A 24,599-nucleotide genomic window follows, 5' to 3' on the forward strand; every position below is an offset into this window, starting at 1 on the left:
CAGGCTTTTATTTCCTCAGATATAGCCAATGAATGTGCCACTTGCTGACTGTTTTCGCTAAACTTTAGTCGTGCTGTTATATAACTGCAATGCTGATGCTAATGTACTTCCTCACAAGTGGGAGTGTTGCTTAATTGTTTGTAGACTGTGCATATAGTTTGCCTGCTATTCATTATTTTTAACATAAGACCTAAAGCCTTTGCAAGACGATGAATTAATCATCCCAGGAATAGGTGGATATTAAATTAAATCTAGGTCCCTTATGCAATATTTCTGGAGTTTTAATTAATACTGTAAAAATAGAGATGAGATTAAAATCTTAGACTCATCAGCCCTCATCTACATTCCATAGCTGACGCCAGGGCTGGGCTTGAGTTTTTAGATTTTATTCACCACTCAGTCAGCTTGCTTCACTTTGCAGGAAACCTCATCCAAGGCAGAGCTGTACAACCCACACTCTCTTGGATGTGATATCATATTTCTGTTTTTTTTATATGACTTGCGGTATCAATGATCGAAATGCATCCGAGGTTTCTGCGACGTGCACAATTCAGGTGATGAAAGCAGATGAAAATGTTTTGTAACAGACTGGCTTTGGCGGGTTCTTTGCTGTGTGTGAGCTGATGCCCCTTTGGTGATTCCGGGGTTGGTTATCGGATCCGGGCGGCATCAGTAAAATGGAGAAGAAGTGACTGATCCTCAGCTCACCTGAAGTAAAGAGAAGGAGAGTAATGACATCATGACAAGCAGGGTGAGGCAAAACCCGAACTCACCTCCTTAATCCAGCCCCATGCTGACTAAACATTTTCCCTTTTAGACCATAAACTGAAAAAAATCAATGCCTGCAAATGCTGTCAACTGTGATCATTCTGATTTCATTTTTTTTTTTGCCTGTCCACCAACTTGCCCCTGATTTGTTATCAATTTTTAGCCTTTAATTGTGCATATTCAGACTTTCCTTCACAGTAAATAATAAGCAGTTTTAGGTGCTGCGAGAAGTAAATGGCGTAGTTCAGTGCTGATGCAGCACACAGAAACGATTGAAGGAAACCGTATAGCATTTTGCCGGCATTTAACTTTTTTTTTTCAGTATTAGCTTGTAGCCTGTGTCGTCTCCTCAGAGCTACTCAACTTATCTTACATCCCATATTTACATTTGCATTGATTTATTTTGCAGTCACTTGTCCAAAAAAGACTTGCAGGCGAGGCAGATAGAGCATTGAGGCAGATAATACAGTTCAGGTTGACTTGTCCAAGGGCACAGAAGTAGTTGAGGCCTGTTACTAATGTCGATGGACAGATTCAAGGGTGTAGGTTTTGGTTTCAACATTGGTAGGGACCATATTAGCCCCAACCTCTCTACCTCCCGAAACACACACAGTGCTCCCACAGTATAGGTAGGGATGTGTCCTAAACATCCATACCCAGCTACATCCTTGGACAAAGATCATAATGTTCTCTTGCTAAGGTACTTGACAAACAGCACTCAGTTATTCCCTTAATTGGACTCTTGAATACGGCTTAAAAATTGGTTTGTAAAAGAGCAGGGATACTAATCCCGGTAAGTTATTTAATCCATGAGTATTACAAATAGATTAAACACACACACAGACACATACATATATACATAATGTACAAATCTTGATTTGAAATACCATGAGATAAACAACTTCACAAAATCAGAGCTTCTTCTGAAGGACATACTCTTCTGTTAAATACTAATAGTGACGTCACAATAGTCGGCATCCTCCTCATAAACGTGCATAGATTCTCCCATTACATGAGAGCCTTATTTTGGGAATGGGAGTGTGACAATGTGGGTGGGGGCTCCCTCCGTGTCAGCAGGGGCGGGCAGCTTATTCACATTGATTTCTTCTACAAATGGGAGTAAATATGGGGGAATGGAGATTATGAACCCCCAAGTCATCAAAATCAGCCAATACAACCCCTGGACCACCTTAAATGTGTGGAGACCTCAACCCCACCCCCCAATGTCAACCCAAAGTTATGCCCCTGCTTTTATGTGGGTCTTTCTTCCCAGGTGTTAGCAGTGCAGTGCTGTTGTGATTCTCCTCCAGTGACCCAGGCTATGAAGCCTACTGTCTTCGCATTTCCCCCTGCCAGAGCGCCAGCTTTTTTTTTTTTTTTTACTTTGCTCAGACCCCTCCCCCTGCAGTGTCTCGTGCCTGGAAAGTCCCCTTAAACCTCCGGCCCTCCATTGTCTCCCCATGTCATATATCAGGTTTTTCAGTACGCTGAATTTTCCTTGTAGTAGTCCATGTGTTTGCGAGCGGTACAGCCTGAGCTTGATTATGAAAGCTGCCAAAAGCGTTTGCGGCCCGGTCTGAACCTGGATCAGATGCTAAACTGTTCTCTCCATCCACTGTTCACCCTGTGCCACAAGAAGGCCACATCTGGGTTTCCTCTGAGGTCTTCAGAGTCTGCTGTGAAATCTGGTGTTGACAGATAGCAGTTTTCTGAAAGAACAATTTGCTGGCAATGAAACTGCACAAAGACACCCTTTAAGTGTGTTTAGCTGGAGTAATATTCCAGTTGCTAGTATACATTTGTATCCCAGTTGCCTCATAAGATCATGCAGTTGTGGCGTTCCTGTCATTATTTAATAAACGTAACGCATTTGGATCTTTTTGAAGTTTGATTAACACCTACGCTAGAAAAGAACACTGAGAAAAACTCCAAACTCCCCAGATGCGTTTTAATGACGATAATTTATATCGTCGTTGTCATTACACTTGGCAACTCCTGGGTTAGCAGCAGAAATGAAGGTGATGGAAGAAATAAAAAATGAAATAAAAAAAGACCCCCCAGCTGGGATGGACAAACCTGCCCCCGGGGTACGTGTGCGCCTCAAAGATTTATGAATGGCACCTGGAACAGCTTCATAAAGAACCGGAGTTGGAGCTGTTTAATGCAGGTCACCTGACCTCCTACATGTTCATGCATTAGATATTGACTGACCCTAAATCAGAATGGGCTGTTTGCCCCATAAAACATCTTCCTCAATTTTAGGTCAGGTAACAACTAACTTTACTTATAACAGTATGCAAATGTATATCAGTATTTTTTTTTTAATACTCATCACATTGTCAACAAGCAAACATTACGTTTAGGTGTGTTACACCAATACAGAGGTATGGTGCGTCTAATGCATTGCTAATTAGGGGTTTCTTATTCCCAATTCAGTATTCTTGATCCAATTGTACTTCTTGATTCATATGACAAGGAAAACATCTCGTTGAGTTTGGTGTCACTCGAAGGTGGAAGTTTAACACTGTTTCCTGTCTGCGGCTGAGGCAGCATCCATAACGTAGGACAGGGAATTCTGACCAAACCCTCTGCTTGTTTTCCATGATCTCTCTGACCCCTGACTCAAAAGAATTCCCCAAGATGTAAGACTGGAATCCAGTGGTTTTAATGTTTTCTGTGTCTTTTTCTCTGGTTCCAAGAAGAGTGAGCTGTGTGTAAACAGGGTTGTTTGATTAGGGGATACTGATAGCTCTCGAGTGTTTTTATAAGAAGTACTTTGGATTATTTTTACGCAGAGCTCTTGATTGTTTTCATGAGGCTTTTGACTGTTTTTAAGAAGAGCTCTCAACTATTTTTAGGTTTTTGGTGCCACAGGATTTTCTTCTCATCATCTCACCTGTCAGATTTTAGGAATTTTGTCACCATATCTGACAACTTTCCCATCTGGGAGTCGTATGATGCAATAAAAAGCTTACTGAGATTCTAAAAATAATGGGAGGTTCTTCCAACCAAAAAATGCTTTATTTTTCTCAGTCTGCTGACTTCTCAGCCGCATTTAATCATGTCACGTTATCGCTTTGGGTGACATGTTGGCTTTTATTGGGGAGCACTGTTGGCTTACAAATAGGCCGATTGGCATCTCTGGTCATAGAGTATGACATGTGTATGAGTTCTGCAATGAACTGGCATTCCACTCAGAGAAAACCCCTTCCTTTTGTCATATGTTGCTTGTGATAGGCTACAAGTGCACCCCCCCCCCACCCCCAGTGACTCTGAGCAGGATGAGAGGTTTGAGGTTGAACATTATCATGTAATTAAGTATTCCTGAGTGCGTCCTTAATATATGTAGTTGTTAGTGGTATTTGATATTCTACTTTATAGTTATTGCACATTATTGTACTGACTGTAGTGAAATTTAAACAGAACCACATGGGACAGAGCTGGAAGATTGGAGTGGGTAGTTTATCGGGGTAACGGGTTAAACACGCACTTTGGAGTGGAGCAAAAACGAAAGCCAGCATTTTTGGCTTCTGCATGAGGGAAACTTGGGCTACGGGTCTCGGAAAGCCTGTTGTACTGGCATGGGTACACATTTTTAGACTTTTAAATTATTTAAGCCAAAATTGATACTGGATCAATAAATAGCTGGAAAAAAACAGACCGTGATATGTGATCTGTGGTACCCAGGAGAAGAAACTGTTTTCCAATAATCTTATTTTAAGATGTCTAGAGATCGAGTACAGATAGTGTGAGAAATCTCCAATACCCTGCAGAGGTCTGTGTTGCAGGTCCAGCATTTGCGAGAAATATATTAGTAGTAGATAAGCCATCTAGGAAATGTCATTTTGAGAAGAAATCTTAATCTTGTTTTATTTAGAACCATATCAGAAATCATCATGAACCGCAACAAATCTCAAAACAATTTTGCTTTTCTATTGGAACCATCAAGTTATTTTAACGTTACAAGCAAGAATGTCTGCCAAACACAGAAATGCGGTATTGGAGTGAACAGCCAAAATAAATTCACTGTATATTCCATATTATTTTCTTATCATTTTATAGAAATAAGATAGCAATTTGTATTTCGAAACAAAATAAAATACATTATACACATGAAGTAATAGCTTTAATTACCCATAATGTCACCTTTTAAAATTCCTTTATCATACTACTGCACAAGCAACATTTTCATTCCAGAAAATTCTCTTGCTGTGACTCAGTGGGACATTTTGCATATGGATGTCAGACTCAGGCAAAAGTAACAGCCCGTCTCAGTCCTGCTTTCCAGGTGTACCCGGTCAGGGGTTAGGAATCAACTCCTGAGTGCTGGAGCTGAGTTCCAGACCTTGAAGTTGGCAGTAGATAAAATTCCTTCATTGCTTATATGTTATAAGAAAAGCCACACATGCAACTTGGATTGCATAGTCTCATAGTCTCCCCTAGATTGAACAAATACATATAAATAAAGAATAAAAAAAGAATAAACCAGACTTCAGTATGTTTTTAATTCTTCCAAACACTGAAACTATACTTGCAGATGTAGTCGATAAAAACAGAATGGCTTCATTTCTTTGATTTGCATTATAGGCCAAGCTGAATGTAAATCCGTTGCCTTAAACATCTTAAATGGTTCCTCAGTCTTTCTTGAACACATACTGCCTATTGGTCTGGGATTTTAAATTTTAATGTTTTGGCCTTTAATTCTGACTCTTTTCACTTAAAAAGCTTACCATGCGTTTTAAAAGTAGCTGTTTATCCTAAATGTTTCAATTAAACTTCGGACACAAACGTGAACTGTTACCTGTTCTAGATGCTTTATTCTCAGAGACAGAGCTTCTTGGTCTTTTTTCGTGAAGTTTCTTCTCAAAGTATTATAGCATTTAACATAGTACTAGTGATGGCCAAATGAAGTCTCGTGAACCATTTGCTGTATTTTTTGACCCCACTAGATGGTGCTCTTGTCTTATTTTGGTACATGTTTTGAGCCCTTTTTTGAAAACAGCACCATCTAGTGGGGTCAGAAAACACAGCATTTGGTTCATGAAGCTTCATTTGGCCATCACTAATGTTTTGTGTGTGCCGCAGAAAACTGGCCCACCTGGGCAGAGGGTTAAATTCCATCCTTCTTTCCTTCAGGACTCCTGGCGCCCTCCCTCGGCCTGGGGATACGGCAGCCCTCTGTGCACAGCCCGGCCCCCCTGTTCTTCACTATCCGTCATGCCCTCGGCTCAGCTCCATCGGCCCCTGGAGAAGCTTCGTCCGGCCCAGTAGGATGCTGAAGCTGCCCCAACGACACCACTTCCTCACCTCACTCCGCCCACACTGCCGGCTTTTGGCACTGCCCCCCCCATCCGCCACGCCCCCACCATGAGGGATGAAGCCTTCGATGACAGTGCGCTGGCCTGGCTGGTGTGCTCAGGGGTGTCCATCCTGGCCAATGGCTGGGCCATCCTGAGCATCAGCGCTAAGCAGAAGAAGTGGAAACCCCTGGAGTTCCTACTCTGCATGCTGGCCGGCACCCACATCCTCAACATGGGCATCCCCGTCACCATGTACTCCGTCATCCAGCTGCGCCGCCACTACTCCACCTACGAGTGGAACGAGGGGCTCTGCAAGGTCTTCGTCTCCACCTTCTACACACTCACCCTGGTCACGTGCTTCTCCGTCACCTCCCTCTCCTACCACCGCATGTGGATGGTGCGTTGGCCTGTCAACTACAGGTGAGGATGAGAACATGCCAGGCAGTTACGGCTGTGGTCAGTGAATCAGGACCGATTAAGAGGAAAAACAACTGAAAGTGAAAGGAAACCTTTAAGGGAAGCTGTTGAGTAATCTTCCTCGCAAATAATGCCTAAATATATCTGTAAATATTCACGTTAGATCACAGATAAATTATAAGGATAATATATCTGTTTGGTCACGACCTCCAGTGACTTGGGTTTAATAATCTTTCTCAGGTCATCCCCTGTTTTCTGCATAATGAGTTTTGCTCTCCCCAGTGAAAATATGTCAGACGCCTGCTAGTTCAGCTGAAGAGGGCGGAATATTAAAAACACTAAAATCATTCAACAGACAGCAGGGGATTCCTGGTTGACTGGATTCTGACTGTTTTTGTTATATAGTGCCCTAAACTGTTTCTTGTATTTTACCGTGCAAAACATTCATATGTAGAAACGACGGCAGCATTTGAACCCAGTTTTCAGGTCACTTATCATAAAGATCCGTCCATCCATCAATCTATCCATCCATTCATTCTGAACCAACTTACCCTGATCAGGATCATGCAGGAGGCTTCTCCGTTTCCTAGAAAGACACATCATGTTAGCTGATTTGCTTGACATTAAAATGTTTTGTTAAGCACGTTTTTTACATTTGCATCTATTTATATTTTACAGATGCTTTTGTCCAAAGCGACATACACTTCAGGCAAATAGTACATTACAAACATACGTGCTGTCAAGGAATCGATTAAGCATAAGTGCGACTAGGCAGAGCTTCCAATGAATGCCCTGGTACAAACATATGCACAGTGGATAAAGAGCCACACAGCATCTTCCAAACAAAGTAGGAACCTAATAAGACTGTACGATGACCAGAAAGTGCAACACTATGAACACTCAGGGAATAGGCTAGTATCAGTATAGTATCGGTCTAGTGGAGGAACTCCTGGGACTGATGGGTCTTGAGGTATTTCTTGAAGGTGGAGAGGGAGACTAATGACGGAGCAGATCCAGACTTTCTTTAGATCCAGACTTTCTTTAGATCCAGACTCCTAGCTTATTGTAGGGGATCCTTGAGTGTTTGCAAGCCAAATGTAATCTCACCAGCATATCCTGGGTGTAGGATGTGCTTGGATTAGCTCTCTGGGGGGGGGGGGGGCTGTTATAAGGTGCCCTGTCATAAGATGCCCAGACATCTCAATCTGAAGAAGCAGCGTCTGTTTCCAGCTTCTCCAGGTCTCTGAACTCTTCCCACAATCATAGAGAGTGAACCCAGCAGCCCTGTTGAGGAACCTCATTTGGTAACCGGCTTCTGTCAGTCATCACTCACAGCTAATGGCCATAGGCAAGGATTGGAATGTAGATCGATTGAATGATGGTGAGCCTCGCCTGAAGACTCACGCTTCATCACCTTGGATAATCTCAGTGTCTGAAAACCTGCAATCATCAAATCAAACGTCTGGTTTGTCATCCGCACAGTATCACGCAGAATCAGATCTCTGTAAACGTAACTGAAGTTAATAAGCTAATTGCAGTTTTAATCCACTTCTAATAATTTTTTCGACATGCCTTGTGACCACACCCAGTGCCCCTGTTGTTCTGTTGGAATCTCAATTTAGCGAATTTCCAACCCCTTATTGGTCTGTGTCTGTCACTCACACGTCCTGAATCTCAAAGGGATCATGAAAGGAGCAGGGTGAGTTTGGGTCAGAGCAGGATGTTCAGTGTAACCGTCCAGTGTGATACAGACCGGATTCCGCGGTAAATGCTAAGACGATCTTTCAGAGATTTAAAAGTCTCCTTGGATGTGTCCATCCATCCAGCTTAGTCATGACATTCATTATGCAAAAGCAATAAAGCAGGTTAATAGAATAAAAAGGTTAACTGGATTTACATAAAAAAATATGGGTTACATATCACAGAACGTCATAGTCTGCAGTACATTAATTACTTGAAAGTAGGACTGCAACTATTTAATATTTTGATATCCTGTTTCTTCAGATTCTATAGAATTTTCTGATAGTTGAATGAAAATCTCAGTTGCATACTTGACACTATAAGAGCGAGAGTTTGTTTAAGTAAATGATTTGTTTGTGTATATTTCCTGTTGAATGGGGATATATTTCATGTTTAATAGAATTTTCACGTTATTTAATATACATACCATATATTTCTTATACAGTTCTATGTGAAGCCTTTGTCGCAATGGGTTTTTTAATGTAAATAGCTTTAAACATTTTTCTTTGCACATTACTACACATTTTCTATATCGTTATGTATTTAAAATTAATGCTAATTAAATCATTCACATATTTCACACTTCGCATAACTGTCCCCACTGGTGCGAAAAAATTGCCAGACCAGTGACTCTCATGGCCGATCTTCTTCGCTTCCATCTGCCATTTTTCTCTGCTTTAATCGACATGCCAGATATTGTCACTATTTGCAGAAGATAATAGACTGATCTTCAAGTCCTGAGATTCTCCAATTTGCGGAAGTGTCCAAGCAGCCATTACAGATCGTTACCGAAGACGTGTTTCTTTATCCAAAATATTAATTTTCAAATGTATTGAAATGATCGAATATTTGTTGCAGCCCCGATTCACAGCTCGGCTCAGCTCACCTTTAGGGAATTACACGCTTATAGGAGTTCCCAAAAGAACTCAGAACCCTGCATTTATTTACATCAGAAAAATAAACCTCGGCGGTTATGTTACAGGAATTGTGGTTACTACATTGTATAATGGTTAACACATGAATAAAACCAAGCATTTAAATGTAATTAATGTAATTAACTGTGGTTTCTTCCCACAGTTTAAAAATGAGGTCTTTGGTAAACTGGTATCTCTGGCTTGTTGCCCTGTGGGTCGTATCACGTTACTCCTATGATCATCATCAGGACGATCCGCCATTTTTACCGAAATAGGCCTTCTGTTGGTTTGTGCCACTCAGATCACCCTTCATTCACATCCCGCATCAATGAGTCTTCGATTTGGTTCATTTCCGTTTGATTTTATTGTCATTAACGCAATGTGCAGACACATATGTGAATGAATAGAATTGTGGTTTCACTGGAATATGCCAACATGCGAGACAGAGGGGGGGGCAGAGAAGGAGGAGGGGAGGCGTTATACATAAATTAGACATATATGACGTACATTATACATAAATGACACATACATAGAATACAGATATATATATATCAACACATTCAAGGCTCCATAGATGAGGTAATGTCTAACTGAGGTACTGAAATTGAGCTGGATGGTGGCATTGTGAACGTGATACATCAGTGCAAAGACAAATGACCTTAAAGTGCAGAGATAGAATCGTGCAAATGGTATGTTAGCATATGGCTGTAGTGCAAAGAGAGGAGTCACTATACAAGTCTTGGCCATCCAACACCCTGTCGGCAGTTCATGGCTTTTCCCTCCTCGGACTGCTCTCGGCAGGATCTCGCCACGGCTCACCGTGAGCGCCCCACAGGCCTGGCCCTTTCCCAGACGCTCTGACCCAGTCATCTGACCGTAGTGATTTGGCCCTCGTCAGACTCACTCAGATCTTTTCTACATTCAGCATGCTGACTACGAGCAGCCGAATGTTACTTACTCTGTTTTCGATAGGATGGTTTTGAATGATCGTGGTTCGAAAATGACCGGACTGTATGGTCCATGTGCAACGTTTTTTTGGAATTTCCCCCTAAACAATTAATTATAACAACTTCCATAGAATTTGCATTGCATAGTTCTGTAATCTAGGCATGATTTTGGGAATAGGTGTATATGGAATAGGCGCTTTTATAAAATATAAATTGCTTTGTACTTTAAGGTTTTTTATTGTATGTAAATGAAATAGCAGGTTTTTTTAGTGGAATCTGTGAATAAACAATGGGATGAATATCAGAAAACATACATTTCGGTAGATGGAAATAAGCCTTTGGCATGGAATCGCGACCATACTGCTGCTTGGTTACGATTAGTCTTCTGCCGCCATGTGATTTATATCATTTTCACAGATGTACTTAATACTAATCTATGTACAGTCAACTGCGCATTCAAAGCTGTAATATCTACAGGCTGCAAAATTCAGCTCACACCTCCTTTTATAGCCTGCTGATTGACAATACAGAGCCGTCATTGTTTCTCCGCAGAATTGCCGGTTATCCTGATATAGACTCTAATAATTGTAGGCTTTCTTTGTTCAAATCTGTCGACCACTGAAGTAACAGAAACGTGTAGATATCGACACCTCCTCTGTTCTCACACCAACAGCTGTTTGGGGTTCTGCCGTGCTTGAATCTTGCGGCAGCCGCTTTGCCGTCAAAGATCGATAACTGTGCCTCCAGTGATAATCTTCGCAGAGTTACCTTGCAGAGATGTGCCGGCGGTCTCACCCAGAGAAATTAGCTTGAAAGGCAGCACGTTAACCACGTCAAACGCACTCAGCTTTGTATTTCATTACCTTTGTGCATTTACTGTCCTTATAAATTCCTAATGCGTATTCTATGTGTTCATTTCATTTTGATTCCATCAACTGGTTTTAGCTGGAATGTTCTCAGCCTTGCTTCGGTTATGATGCTACGCTCGGATTTGTCATCATTGCTAAACACTTTACCAGGAAGCGTTCTGCCTTTAACATGCGTAGCGTACTAATTCCCTTTAGCCTCCATGCTAAGAGTGCTGCGTTTTGGCAAGCTGTATCGTTGAAGATGAGGATGTTTTTCAGTTTTCCTGTGCTCTTAGCAAGGTGAAAGTGTATTGATCCAAGAAGCTTGGGCCTTACAAAGAAGTGGTAGGGTTAGGGTTTAAAATTTAAAGTTTTATTCACATAACTGTCAATTGTCAATAATTGTCAACTGCCAACAACCAATGAGATATTAACTCCAAATTCACAGAATGACATCTTTGCTGCATAAAGTTAGCAATGCACAGATTACAAGACACGCATTGTACCTGGCAATTCCTGACATCAGCCCTACATTAGCAACCATTTCTTGACACATTTAAAGACATATTGGTGAAAAACAATGCAGGTATTTTTATGCATGTAACCCTTACCCACAGTGGAGGTGGGTGGTCCAGGAAAAGAAGGCAGTAAACAATAGCATAACGATCAGAATCTTGCAGATTTTCAGGGAACGCTGTAACTAGCCCCTCAGGCATGAAGTCAACTTAAAAAGACAAAGTGAATACAATAAGACCTGAAAGTGTTCATTATTTCCAAAAAAAACTGTAAAACAACTTTTCCATAGCTACCTTTTGATTAGAACAGCATTTCCCAAAACAGTCATCAGGAACCCCCAGACAGTCCATGTTTTTGCTCACTCCCAGCTTCCAACACACCCGTACGGGAGTGAGCAAAAATGTGGAGTGTCTGGGGGTCCCTGAGGACTGGAGTGAGAAACACTGATCTAGGGGAAGGATTTGTGGCCACTGTATGGTGACGAATGGCGGCGATGTAGTGAGGACAAGGACGTGAGCAGAGTGACTGAGAGTGAGATGCGCCATCCCGCATTTTCCTTAGCATTCTGCTCACACCCCAAAGGCAGGTCTCTGTCTGCTTGGCTGTGCCATGCAACAGACACATCAGCTTACTGTAGGTCACGGTCATGTCACAGTCATGCGGACCTGGAATGTTTACCTTAGTGCCTTTCGATCCAGTTCATTTTTCAAAAATCTGCGCTGAAAATCACCTCAGCCGAGGACCTGCATGGGCTGCTTCCTGCGTCTCCTTCTGAATGCCTTAGAATCAATCTGTGCTGTTTTATTTGTTGTGGTGCCACACTGAAATGACCAAGGAAGAATTTAAGCATAAATGAAGACCTACCTCTGTTCATTCAAAGGTAAGTGACTGTTCCTCTGCTGCGGCACTTCAGGATAATTTATACGAGCCTTTTCACCAGGAAATAATGCTTCTTCATCTGTTCTGGCTGCACTAAGAAGTACATTTTTTAAACCGAAATGTATTCGGGCAGCTTAATGACATACATCTTTCTAATGTTAACCACTCTATCCTCTCCCCAAAACCCTCCTCCCCTCTGGCAATCTGACACAGACTAATGCACAGGGTGATTCTAGGAAGTTTTGAAGGTGAGGAGCGTAAGAGGGGTCACCCTTCTCATTAGCCAATAATGTGCTTTGAATCGGCGAGTGATAGAGGAGGGGGGCAATCTAGGGGGCCAATCAGCTTTCAGCTGGGGCCAGTACCCCTGTGGTCCCACCCACGTGTACGCCCCTGCTAGTGCACCAAAACCCTGAGCAAGCAGAGACCTTATTAAGTGCGTGATGTAATCCTTTATGTGGAAAGGGTGTCATTCCCCCCCATACTGTTTTGCCTCCAGTATCACATGCTTCATCACAGTGGATTTGCATGGATGGTGAGAAATTACCCAATACTTTTTTGCCCACTACATTCCATTTAGCTGGTTTATGAGCTGAATTCCATATTCAGAAAATGAGGCCTTGTGTGTCCGTGTGCCTGACGTGTTATGTGAGAGGTGGCAGGATTATATTTAAGATTTCCATCTGGGCGTTACTGTGAAAACCCATATGTGCGTATAGTCTGTGTATGTGCACAGCCGTAGATATCAATGTGTGACTTTGACTTTGTTTTTTAAATCCAGATCAAACTCATATATATGAGTTTTTATAAACATGCCGTATGATGTCATATATATGACTATGACATCATCTGGCATATTTATAAATGGCCTCAGTGGTGCTGAGTGACAGTCTCAGTCTTACTCTTAACAATGCATCTGTGATGTTTGCATGTTCTGCATGTTAGATTCGAGGTTCGGAGTTTTATTGTTTTGAATACAAGGTACAGTGTCAAATGAAATATGATTAAATTTTTACACACTGGGAGAGGCGTTGGTGAGACCAACAGGTTAGCTCATGCTGTGGTCTGTGTGGATCCCGGAGGAGTTCCTGGTGCTTTTGAAACTTCCTGTTTGACAAAAAGGACCTTTGGCTTGAGAAGGACTGAAACTAGGCTATATAAAGTACAGTACGCTTCCTTATTGAGCAACGTTGCCGGGCAGCTGTCGAAGAGGTGAGGCAAAGGGCAACTCATCTGGATGTGGATGATTGCAAAAAGTTGCCCACTGCCAATCTTAGGTTTTCAAAACAGAAATGTGTCGCCCAGTATCAATGGGAATATGCTAAAGCAACAATGGACAGCAACATTGCTCAAATAAGCTGCCCTTTGTATCATCACCTTTTGTCTCTCATTTGTGTCCAGGCTGAGCAACACCAAAAAGCAGGCGGTGCACACAGTGATGGGTATCTGGATGGTCTCCTTCATCCTGTCCACACTTCCCGCTGTGGGTTGGCACGACACCACCGAGCGCTTCTATGCCCAGGACTGCCGCTTTATCGTCACGGAGATCGGCCTGGGCTTCGGGGTCTGCTTCTTGCTGCTGGTGGCCGGCAGCGTGGCAATGGGCGTCGTCTGCATCGGCATTGCCCTCTTCCAGACGTTCTCCATGCAGGCGGGCCGCCGCGTGGACAAGAACAAGTTCAACGTGCCCACCATCGTGGTGGAGGACGCCCAGGGAAAGCGGCGCTCCTCCATCGATGGCTCGGAGCCCATCAAGACCTCCCTCCAGATCACCTACCTGATCAGCGGCATCGTCTTCATCTACGACTTCCTCACGGGCTTTCCTGTTCTTGTAAGTCCCCCTCCTGCATTTTGAGAGCTTGGTTTTTTCGAGAAAGGGGTTGCGGGATTCTGTGTTTGTGGACCATGGTCTTCTCATCTCTCGGTGGTGTCACCTGTGGGCAGGGTTATAGCTAGGAGTTCTGGTCTTCCTGACGAAATGTCAGCTTCAATGCCCCCACCCAAATTTTACTTAGAATTCCACATATTCAAAGACCCCTGTAGATTCCTGGGCACCCAGAACCTTGCAGGATACCCTTGGATGAAATGTCATGGAAATTAATGCTAGAAGGAGGGCTGAGCAAGGAGGAGATTTATTTCAGGGATATGGGAAGATATACAAAAGCTGTGGCACCAGAGGGGGGCAGAGGCCACCAGTTAAGGGTGGAAGCTCCTCTTTGCCCTAATAGGTGGGCAGGGGTCCATGTGGCACAGGTGGGTCATGGGGAGGCAGCAGTCATGCCTGAGTCACAAACCAGCATGGGTTTTATGCTGAACCGAGGAAGACAGACCAGCCCCCTGCATGGAGCAATTAGCAGCCGCCTGCCGCGTCCCGTTAGCACCCCCCCCCCCCCCACAGGAGTCAACAGTGATGAAAACACAGTAACTGACAGCCTGCGTGCTGATTGGTGGCTGTCTGTGTGCAGCTAATTCTTTGTCGGTTGTTGCAGGACAGGAGGGAAATATAATAATAATATCTATGTTTATCATGTGAAATAGTATAGGAGAAAAATATGCTTAGGATGTAATTCATATTTTAAAAAAATATACACTCTCCTTAACTGACAACTGGGTTCTGTTCTGACTGACAGGTCGAATGTCGAAATGGATGTGTACCAAAATACGGTAACTGACGTGACATTTAGGCATGAGACTGGGAGACGCATGTCTGAGGCTGTGATGGTCACGCTGTTGTACAGTACAGTGCAGTGCAGTACTTTCCCACGGTGACTGTCGTACAGCATGCAGCTCACACTGGGTAGCATGGAGCTGCCAGTCTTATGGCTGCAGAAAATGTATTTCTTCATATATTTGCATAAACTTTGGTCGAGTGTGTGAGTCGCCGTAAGTCGAATAAGTTGTAAGTCAGGGCCAGTCTATTTAGGTGGATAATTATCGTGTCACGGAGGCCGAGAATCTCATCCATCACGCAGCTATTTCTTCTGTAGGCTCCACTGGTGGCTTTTAAAAATGAGTCCAGCGAATATATGATTTTCTCATGAATCATGTTTAAATATAGTCTGGAGCCCAGGAATAACCTCAGGAGTTTGTCTTCAATTGTGATAAAAAAAAAATCCCCACTCCAAAGCACTCATATGCACCATGAAATATGATCTGAATTTCGGGATCCTGGTACTTTTTTCTCTAAGGATTTTTTGTCATTTTTTTTTTATTTTTACATATTTATTGCAGCATTTAGAGTATCATCAAAATATAATATTTTGGAGATACCAGCCTCCACATTTATTTTGCATTTTTCATTTTACATTCCTAAATTACTAACAATTCATTTCTTTTGTGCTGCTTTCTAATGGATACAAATGCGTTGCAATATTTACTTCATATCTGTGATATTTGTGAATGAGAATCACTCTATTTGTATACAGAAAATAATGCGTAAATGTGTCGTTTTTGTTATCACAGCTCCTCAAAACAAATACCATGCAGGTTCGAGGCTCAAACTCACAACCTGAAGGATGCCTTGAAGGAATCAGCTCTTGTATCATCGGGAGGGCATTTGATCTGATTTATACAGTGAAATTACCTGCAGCAAATGAAGTCGCAGGTTGCCTGCAATGTACGTGTCAGCTAAGAGAAAAGAGAGACCCTGAATGGGATAAGCAGGGCTGGGAATGAAGGGAGGTGAGCTGAATGTGCCAGAGTGGGTCTGCCTTTGTTACTGGACGAGTAGTTCTGTTTGCACAGTGTTCAGGAAACAGGAAAGCTTTTAGTGTTCGCTAGAGCTTGCAGAGATGGCACTGAATGCATCCTTGGGTCACTGGTCTCCTCCGCTTCACCTCGCCAGGCTACAGGCTTTTCTGATGCTCGTGGGAGTTTTACTTACACTAAATGTTGTGAGGGCAGAAAGAAAAATGATTGGTTCAGGGAGTTAACCAATCAGGTTGTAGAGGAGGTGGGTCCAAGCAACTAGAGGAGGCGGGCCATGACATCGGATTGGTTGGTCCCGCCTCCTCTAGTTCCTTGGTCCCACCTCCTCTACAATCTGATTGGTTATCACTCCCATAAGCTTTTCTGAGACCCATAGCAGCCTTCATAAACTGTTCAGGAAGGAGCCAGTGAAAGTGTTTCAGCTGGCAAAAGGCATGGATGAACAAGCTGGAGACCACCAGCTACTCTGGGAGGGACCCCATCAGTCTTTAAGCCTGTCATTTTTAATTAATAGTCTAATGCTCCAGCAGGGAGTTAAACAAGGTGCAATACTTCATTACTGAAAGGAACGTTTGGCATTAAAATAATTTTCGAGGGGTCGAGAAATAGGTCGGTCTTTGAGTAGGTATGTGAGACATAGTTCTGGGACTCCCTGTTGCTTCTCTTGTTTTGTGTTTGTGGGGGTGGTGGTCAGGGCAGGGTCAGTCATACAAATAACCTTCCTTGGCTTTGGATGATGTCACAGCCTAGTCTACGGTTAAGCCAGAACACAAAGGGGAGTGATAGGATATGACGGTAGATACAAATAATAAATGGATTGCAGAGAAATGCGGCTATCTAGAGGCAGTAGACAGACACAAAAGACAAGCACAAAATACTAAACGTGTGTATAGTGGTTGAATGTGAGCTCGTATCTATGGACAGAAAATGAAAAGGAAGTAATTTCCTTAAACAACAGACTCTGTACGCAACAACATTCTAAGCGTGGAACTTCACCAAGAATAACAACAACAATTACAAACAACAACCGAAAATAGAAACCAACAACTGCATCAATCACGCATGGAGCTCATCGGTGACACATCAATCTTACTTTTTTGGCAGGATGAAATTGGACTTGGTTCCTTGGGTGATGTTAAATTCTGGACACGCAAGCCCACACAGAGAAGTTGTACATAGTCATAATTAATACAACTGAATGTTCTAACAATGGTCAGAACATCTAACTCTCCTCCCCATGTTTCTCATTTGTCCATCGCTTGCAGAGCTATGGAGAGTCCTGTGTTCCACATTCAGACTTGGACGATCATTTTCATAATAATGCCGCAATAAACTAACAGTAGATTAAAAGCCTTTTCTCTCCTCACAAAGAAAAAGGGCGACTTTTCCCTCAGTCAGTTGGTCACAGTCTTCATAACAGCTTCTTAGTAATCAGACTCTTTCCCAACAGAACTAACCTTGAAAAAACTGCAGCTGGGATATGAGAGACTTCAGGCTGATCAAAATCGGACTCTTCCTTACGTCCTCGGTTTCTTGTGAGGGGGGGGCGTTAATGGCCGTGCGTGAAACTGGAGCTCGGAAAGACGTCTTTGTGTTCTTTGTTACAGGGGTGCCGGGTAAACATGTCGACGCACTTTAATCAGGCTGCAAGTCGACACAGTCTCTCTTAATATGCCAGCTTCAATTTCTGTATTAAAGTAAGTAACGCTGAAATGAATAATAAAGATAATAACATGCTTTATATAATGATTAACATGACACAATACAAAGACTCTGTTGGTTGCTTATAAAGATCTTAATACGCCGAAGGGTTGGCGTCCCGTTTTGGGTTAATCCGCACCCTGGACCTGTAGCTTCCAGACCACGGTAACTCTGCACAGGACGGGCGTGTATGGAAGATGGACGGATGGATGGATGGATGGATGGATGGTCAGGCTCTTAATAGTCTACACCCATTAAAATCCATGATCTTTTAACCCCTTACTCAGCCAACAGGACCCTCAGGTCTCGTGATCATGGTCTTCTTGATGTCCCCGGGTCCACGTTCAGACCAGGACTGACAGCTTCTGCGGTTGTTTCCCCAAAGCTTTGGAACAGCCCCTCCACGGATATTAGGTCAGCCCACAGTGTGGGCCCCTTTCAGCGCTGTCTGAAAATGGTTTTTATAGACGAGCCTTTTATTGATGTCTGATTCTTTGTTTTATTACGCGTGAATCAGATTGTGACATCTGTTCTTGAAAGGCACTGTATAAATAAGCTGGTTCCTTGCAGTATTGATGTCATTTAGACGAACCTTTTAAAATATCATTTGGGGAGTGTTAAAAGTCCATGGGTTCAGCTGGTATACTGCATGCAAGGTTTCCTCTAATGAACACTGCTTGTGTCAACGTGAAACCTTGACCTCTGTAAATCTCGAATTATATCGAGTCAAAACAGGAGTTGGGCTGGCTTCCTTTGGGGCTTTTCATTGACTTTAGTTTTTCCTGTGATTATTTGTCCTGTGAAGCCAGCAGGCAGCACCCTGGTGAAACCACAAAGGTATATTACTGAGTTCGTGTCGCATTATTTTAGCAACAATTAAAATAATACGTGTTCAGTTCTGCACTGTTTTGCATCAGCAGCGAAATTCTTTTTTGTTTGTTTATGCCTTAATTAATAAACCAAGTCTTTTGGGGTGCCAACATTGTCTCTGTAACGGCTGGGCTAATTTGGCAGTTGCTCTTTGTATTTGTAAGTATATACAGAATCGCGCTTTGATGAAAAACTTTAATGCTTCTATGCCTGGCTCACAACCTCGAACGTCTTGTTTCCTTCAGAAGTCGGCCTTTGAATCATCTAAGCTTACGAACTAGTGGAATAAAAGACGGGTTCTTCAACCAAAGCACGTCGTTAAAGTGTTTGAGAACGAGCACAGCATCTCTGAGTAGCCTTTAAAAGCACCATCTGTAATTTTTCAATCTTCCAGAGATAAACAAAATAACACACGCAAGTTTGCTCCTGTAGCTCAACAAGTAGAGTGTCGTACTAACAGTACAAGGGTCATGGGTTTAAAAGCAAGGGACTCAAACCCACCCCCCTCCCGTGTCTCGCTTTAGATAAAGATGGAACATAACCAGGTCTACAGCAGGTTTTTCTGTGTTTGTTCCTCCTGTTGACATGGCAACATGTGATGTCATCACAGGCATTGCGGAATACATTACCTCAAAAGATGTTGGAAACGTGAGTCAGTTAAGCTTTATTTATTATGCTGGGTTTTTGCAAAAAAAAAATAATAATAAATAATCACATTAAAGGTGAATCAAAAACTACATTTCCCAGTAAGGGATAAATGAGATACTATTTTCTGACCCCTTGAGACATTTTGAGATCCATTTACACGAGATCCTTATAAAAAGGTCTGACACGGTGACCTGCTTTCACACCAGAAACAATTTGCTTGTTTGCTGGTTTGTGAGCTTGTTTCATATTATGATATCTTACCAAATCTGACCATAATTCAAGTATAACTCAATGGTGCCTTGTTGCATCTTTTATGTGGTGTAATGAGCTATTTAAATGCATGGAAATTAAATTATATTCAGTCTTGCCCATTTATGAATGCCTTTCAGTAGGAATATCCAGTGCTGGCTGTGTTTGTGGTACCCGCTGAATTGATTTTAAATGGATCCATTCATCCAGGTGTATTATAATTAGGCGGTGCATTAAATCTTGTGTTTTATTCCATTTTGCTCTTGGAAGTATTTTGATGTTAGCTCTGGTGAAAGAGTTTCACTGCAACGTGACTTTGGACAGAACCAGAAACAGCAATATAGGGTGTGCAAGGGCTTCGATAAACTTGTGAGCAAACGGCAGATTAACGTTTCAAGATTTTGCCACATGTCCCCACTTCTGTTGACGAGTTGCATGTTGAATTTCCAAGTGTGCCATGTACAATTTATCCAGATAAGGCACGATATGGATTATATTCGTCATAATCTTTTTATGTATTAGTAACAGGTACTTAAGGGGGCATAACAGGTGAAAATAAAGGTGGTTATTGGAGAATTAAAGCGATATTAAGGTGCCTAGGAAACACAAATAACGCTGAAGAGCAGCCAGACAGCAGAGGAGCATCGGTTCACTCACCTCCCATAAGCCACGAAGGATCCATCAAAACTATGTGATCATGACTCGGAAGGTGTAACAGGAGAAAACCGACATCTCAACACCTTCCTGCAAGACTCACCTTGGTGAGAACTAACAGCGCAACGGAGTTGTTTTTAAGGAAAAGAGTTCAAATTACAAGTTTCAATAAAAAGAAAGTTTTTTTGCAATGCTTTGATGGCGAGACGGACTGAACCATACTGCCGTGATTGTTGTTTTGCTGCAGGACTGTTTTGCCAAAAAAAAAGGTTGACAGTCAATATCTTGTTCAGCTCAATATCTTTTTATATTCAAGTTCTCAGGTTTTTCTTGTCAAAACTCCCCTGAACTCTGAACATCCTTAGCACTGGCTGAATCCACCCACCATTGCTGCTCCCATGTACTTATTATTTTATCCAGCCCCCTTTATTGCTGTCACTCTTCAGCTGGTCCCAAAGATAAAACATTATTTCAGGAGAACGGGTGCAATGTAGGGCGACGAGAATGATTGCTGGTCTTTGAGGAATGTCTTATGAGGAGAGGTTAGCTGAGCTGAATCTGTTTAGCCTCAAGCAAAGGAGACTAAGGGGGGACATGATCCAGGCATATAAGATTCTAACAGGTCTGGATGCTGTTCAGCCAAATGGCTACTTCAATATTAGTTTAAATACTAGAACTCGTGGAAATTAGCGGGAGAACATTTCAAACTGAATTTGAGGAATTTAACTTATGGAATGGTATTCCTGTTAGTGAAGCGCAAGCTAAAACCCTGGGTTCCTTTAAATCAGAGCTAGATAAGATTTTAACAACTCTGAGCTATTAATTGATTAATTATTAAGTTAAGTTCTCCCCAAACGAGCTTGATGGGTCGAATGCCTTCCTCTCGTTTGTAAATTTCTTGTATGCTTATGAGACGTTCTTGAGCACTCCTGCACAGACGCTTCCTTCTGACGATAATCCCCTTGAAATATTTGACAGGGAAGCTGGCATTGCAGGGGCTACTTGTGCATAAGGCATTTCTCTTGTTTATTTGACTGTAGTAGGTGTTTAACTCTTACACGCTCCTGCAATAATTATGCTACTATGAGGTGTCACCTGACATGTGCCTTTGGGGTGAATTTGACCCCAGGGTAGGTGTGAGAATTGAGTATAATTATAGATATTCATTAGCACTTGTTGCTAAGGATGTGCAACCTCTGAGTCCACCCAGGTTCTGGGCCTTTGCCCAAGGTGTACTCACCCTGACTCACTAGCCCTGCTCTGCTAGATTAGCCTGTCTGCCTCCATAAGGTATTCCAGCTTTGACAGGCTAGCTATGCTGGACCTGTTGTCGGCTCCAGCTGTGCTCCGCCAGGTAAGCTGACGCTGCTGCATCTGCTCCTCCCGTCTTTGCCTGGTCCGCCTGCCCCTTATCGGTCGACCGTGGTGCTGTGTCCTTCCCTGTAGGTGGTGAGCTTCGCCAGCCTGAAGTACGACCGTTCCTACGACTGGATGGTGCTGTGTGTGCTCTGGTGCTCCATCGCCCAGTCAGCCCTCCTCCCCATGTTCCTGTGGGCCTGCGACCGTTACCGGGCCGACGCCAAGACCGTGTGGGAGAAGTGTGTGGCAGTCATGTCCAGTGATGACATTGATGAAGGTAGGTGGCACTGCGGGGAGACCTGGTCAACATCTAGACAGAGGAATGTGTCGGTGTGGTTTGGGTGGGGGGAGAGGGGGGATGGATGTCTTTCATGTAAGTTTCAAACATGACACAAAATCGATGTCAAACATTCAACATAACGTGTGCCGATCCAAGCAAAGATACACATATTCCAAGTCGTTAAATTATACATTTAAACTTTATTTTGTCAAGTAAAATATGTTGTTGAAAATGTTTGAACACATGAATTCATAGACATCCTCATTGACATCCAGGATTATTCTGTCTAGAAACCTTCCATTTTTATTGTCTAGATGATTAATCCTGTCACTGCTTCTTCAATTAAATTCTTTCTTGTGTTTTGTGGTTCTAATTGTTGTGTATTTCTGTGTGAGTTCTCAGCCAATAATACATGGTTCTACTCTGTTCTTTTAAGACTAAGATGTTCCACATGTTATGGATCTTACCACACTTGATTAGCCTACATAGGGTCCGTTAACCAGCTATGATAAACGTAGAAATGGTCAGATTACCATGTGACTACGTTTTTGGAGCACAGCGGCAGGATGATAGTGAAAGTATCATAAATAAAATGCTTTACTTTTATTTTATAAAAGGAATTCAAAATACTACTGGCTTCCTGTTTGGGGGGGGGGGGGTTAGGGCTTTTTATCCACTGTGTAGTTTAGTGTTTTCAAGCATTTCACGGTAGCGGTCATGTGCTGTAAAGTGCTATGAATACTATATTTTATGTTTAATTACAGTTAAACTTCAACATGATACGTATCATTTAGGTTACTATGTGAAATTTAGAGATATTCATTATTATCTTTTAATTCTGCTAATGTAGTGCCTGACCTCAGTCTGTGGTAGGGAAGAGTTCAGCTTATTTTTAAATGTAAAAATGTTAAGCATCCCGCCAGAATGGAGGCTCCTAAACGTGTGTCCCATGTTCATCTGACCAGTTCAGCTTACACCCCACCCAGTCCCCTCAGTGGTGCATCTGTCATTCAGTACTAATGTGTACCTGTACCGCGAGTGTTCAGAGTGACAATAACAAAGTGAATCTGACACAGGACTTACAGGTTTACTGAGCAGCTGAAAGCTGTGCATAGTCATTCTTTAAGATGATCAAGACCTGAATCACTGCTCAATAAAATGAGAGATTTGTCGTTTTGTCTTTATCTGTAGTTACCAGTTCTCTGCTTTTTTCAGAGGGGTTGTCTTGTATTTCCCAGCTCAGTTGTATGTACGATGGTCATCTTCTTGCCCCAAAACACTCTTGCATGCCAAACTGCCTGTACAGGTAATTTCATCTTCCATCCAAACAAATGCCCCTCATTTGTCCCAAGATCAGCATTTTACACAGTTACTGCAACTGAATCCTGGAAACGGTTTGCTTATTGTTCTCTGATGGAACTTTCCTGACACAAACGCTTCTAAAGCACCTTCTTTCAGCTTGTCTATGCGGCTTTAATTTGGCCCAGAAATTCTGATCAAGGTGACTCACACTCCCAACTCTGTAGCTGGGTTCAATTTCAGAAGAAAACTGTTCGCTGCTAAAAAAGTCATGCATTCATGGAGCAGTCAGTCTGTTACAGGACCCAGGGGGGCTCATTCTGAGAGGGATTTATGCCTTCGCATGGTACTACTCTTTAACGTAAACTGTAACACCCCCCAAAACAGAATAGAAAAAGAGAGCTATTGAATCTTGTTTCTCTTATCTATACGTCTGTCTGTCTGTTTGTCTGTGTATATGGGCACGTCTCTTTTTAATCCTGATATATATGCTTTTCTGCATTTGCAGAAAACAGCCAGGATGGAGGAATTCATCCGGACTTAATATATGACAGACCATTTGACTATAGCCCCACCGCTGATATCATGACGGTAGACCATATTGCCAAGTATGAATTCTCAACTTTAGAAAGAGGTTATCCATTGCGAGAACCACAGGAAGATAAAATGCAGTATTTGCAGGTATTCTTCCATTTTTAATTTTGCAACTGATCCTTCCGGTCATTCGTATAATTTGTATTTCTTTACAATAATATGCATGTAGAAGTGGTCTATATATATATATATACCAAATACAAGTGCAAGAAATATTTCACACCTGAATATATCCAACTGTATTATTGGAAACAGAGTGTAAGGCATATTCTTCCTGCAAATGTTTTGTAATCGTGACTAAAAGCAGCTTCTTAAATATTGAACTTGAAAGTGCTGCTTTAAATATATGTGTGGTTTTAATTCCTATGACAAAGTTGTGAATCTGTCATTCTAAAGCTGAACTGTGTTAAGTGACTGCATCAGCAACAGCCATATTACGTTTTGTCGAATAGGCAGCAGTATGACCCAGTAAATCTTAAACATATCATATTCTGCCAAAATGTCTACTGAGCTTTTCAGAATAAAAATTCTAGGTGAAATAATGTAATTCTGCTTCCAGCGTTTAAGCCAGGCAGTCGTAGAGCTGTGAAATACTCATCTTTGACCCCTTAATCCAGGAAAAAAAAAATCTCCCAGCATGCAGTCTTCAAGGGCCGCCTACATCCACCATTTAACCTCCCTATAAACCCATCATCGTATAGAGGGTTTGTGTGCCTGAGTTACACAGTTAAAAAATCAGTACATTAAGGCCTGTTGGGAATGAGTCTTTCAGATCTGTGACTAAGGTGATGCAAAAGGAACGGAGCCCTTGAAGACCGAATGTGAGACCTCACTCCTCTAAACAGACCAGTCATACCAGTAAATCCTTTAAGATGGTCACCACATTCCCATCATTTACCTTTTTTTTT

The 24,599-nt window shown here is 42.3% G+C and overlaps 1 protein-coding gene across 1 annotated transcript in view; it reads left to right on the plus strand.

The window, feature by feature from the left end:
- The window catches only part of LOC125744912 (probable G-protein coupled receptor 153), a 36,242-nt gene that overhangs the window by 6,793 nt on the left and 4,850 nt on the right, over nucleotides 1-24,599 (plus strand). The window contains exons 2-5 of the mRNA XM_049017214.1: nucleotides 5,905-6,488; nucleotides 13,731-14,160; nucleotides 21,606-21,795; nucleotides 23,606-23,778. Coding sequence (XP_048873171.1) covers nucleotides 6,136-6,488; nucleotides 13,731-14,160; nucleotides 21,606-21,795; nucleotides 23,606-23,778 — 1,146 coding nt within the window. The 5' untranslated portion in view covers nucleotides 5,905-6,135. The remainder of the gene's footprint in view (nucleotides 1-5,904; nucleotides 6,489-13,730; nucleotides 14,161-21,605; nucleotides 21,796-23,605; nucleotides 23,779-24,599) is intronic.

This window comes from Brienomyrus brachyistius, chromosome 6 (assembly GCF_023856365.1).
Source record: "Brienomyrus brachyistius isolate T26 chromosome 6, BBRACH_0.4, whole genome shotgun sequence".
NCBI classification, from domain to species: Eukaryota; Metazoa; Chordata; class Actinopteri; order Osteoglossiformes; family Mormyridae; genus Brienomyrus; species Brienomyrus brachyistius.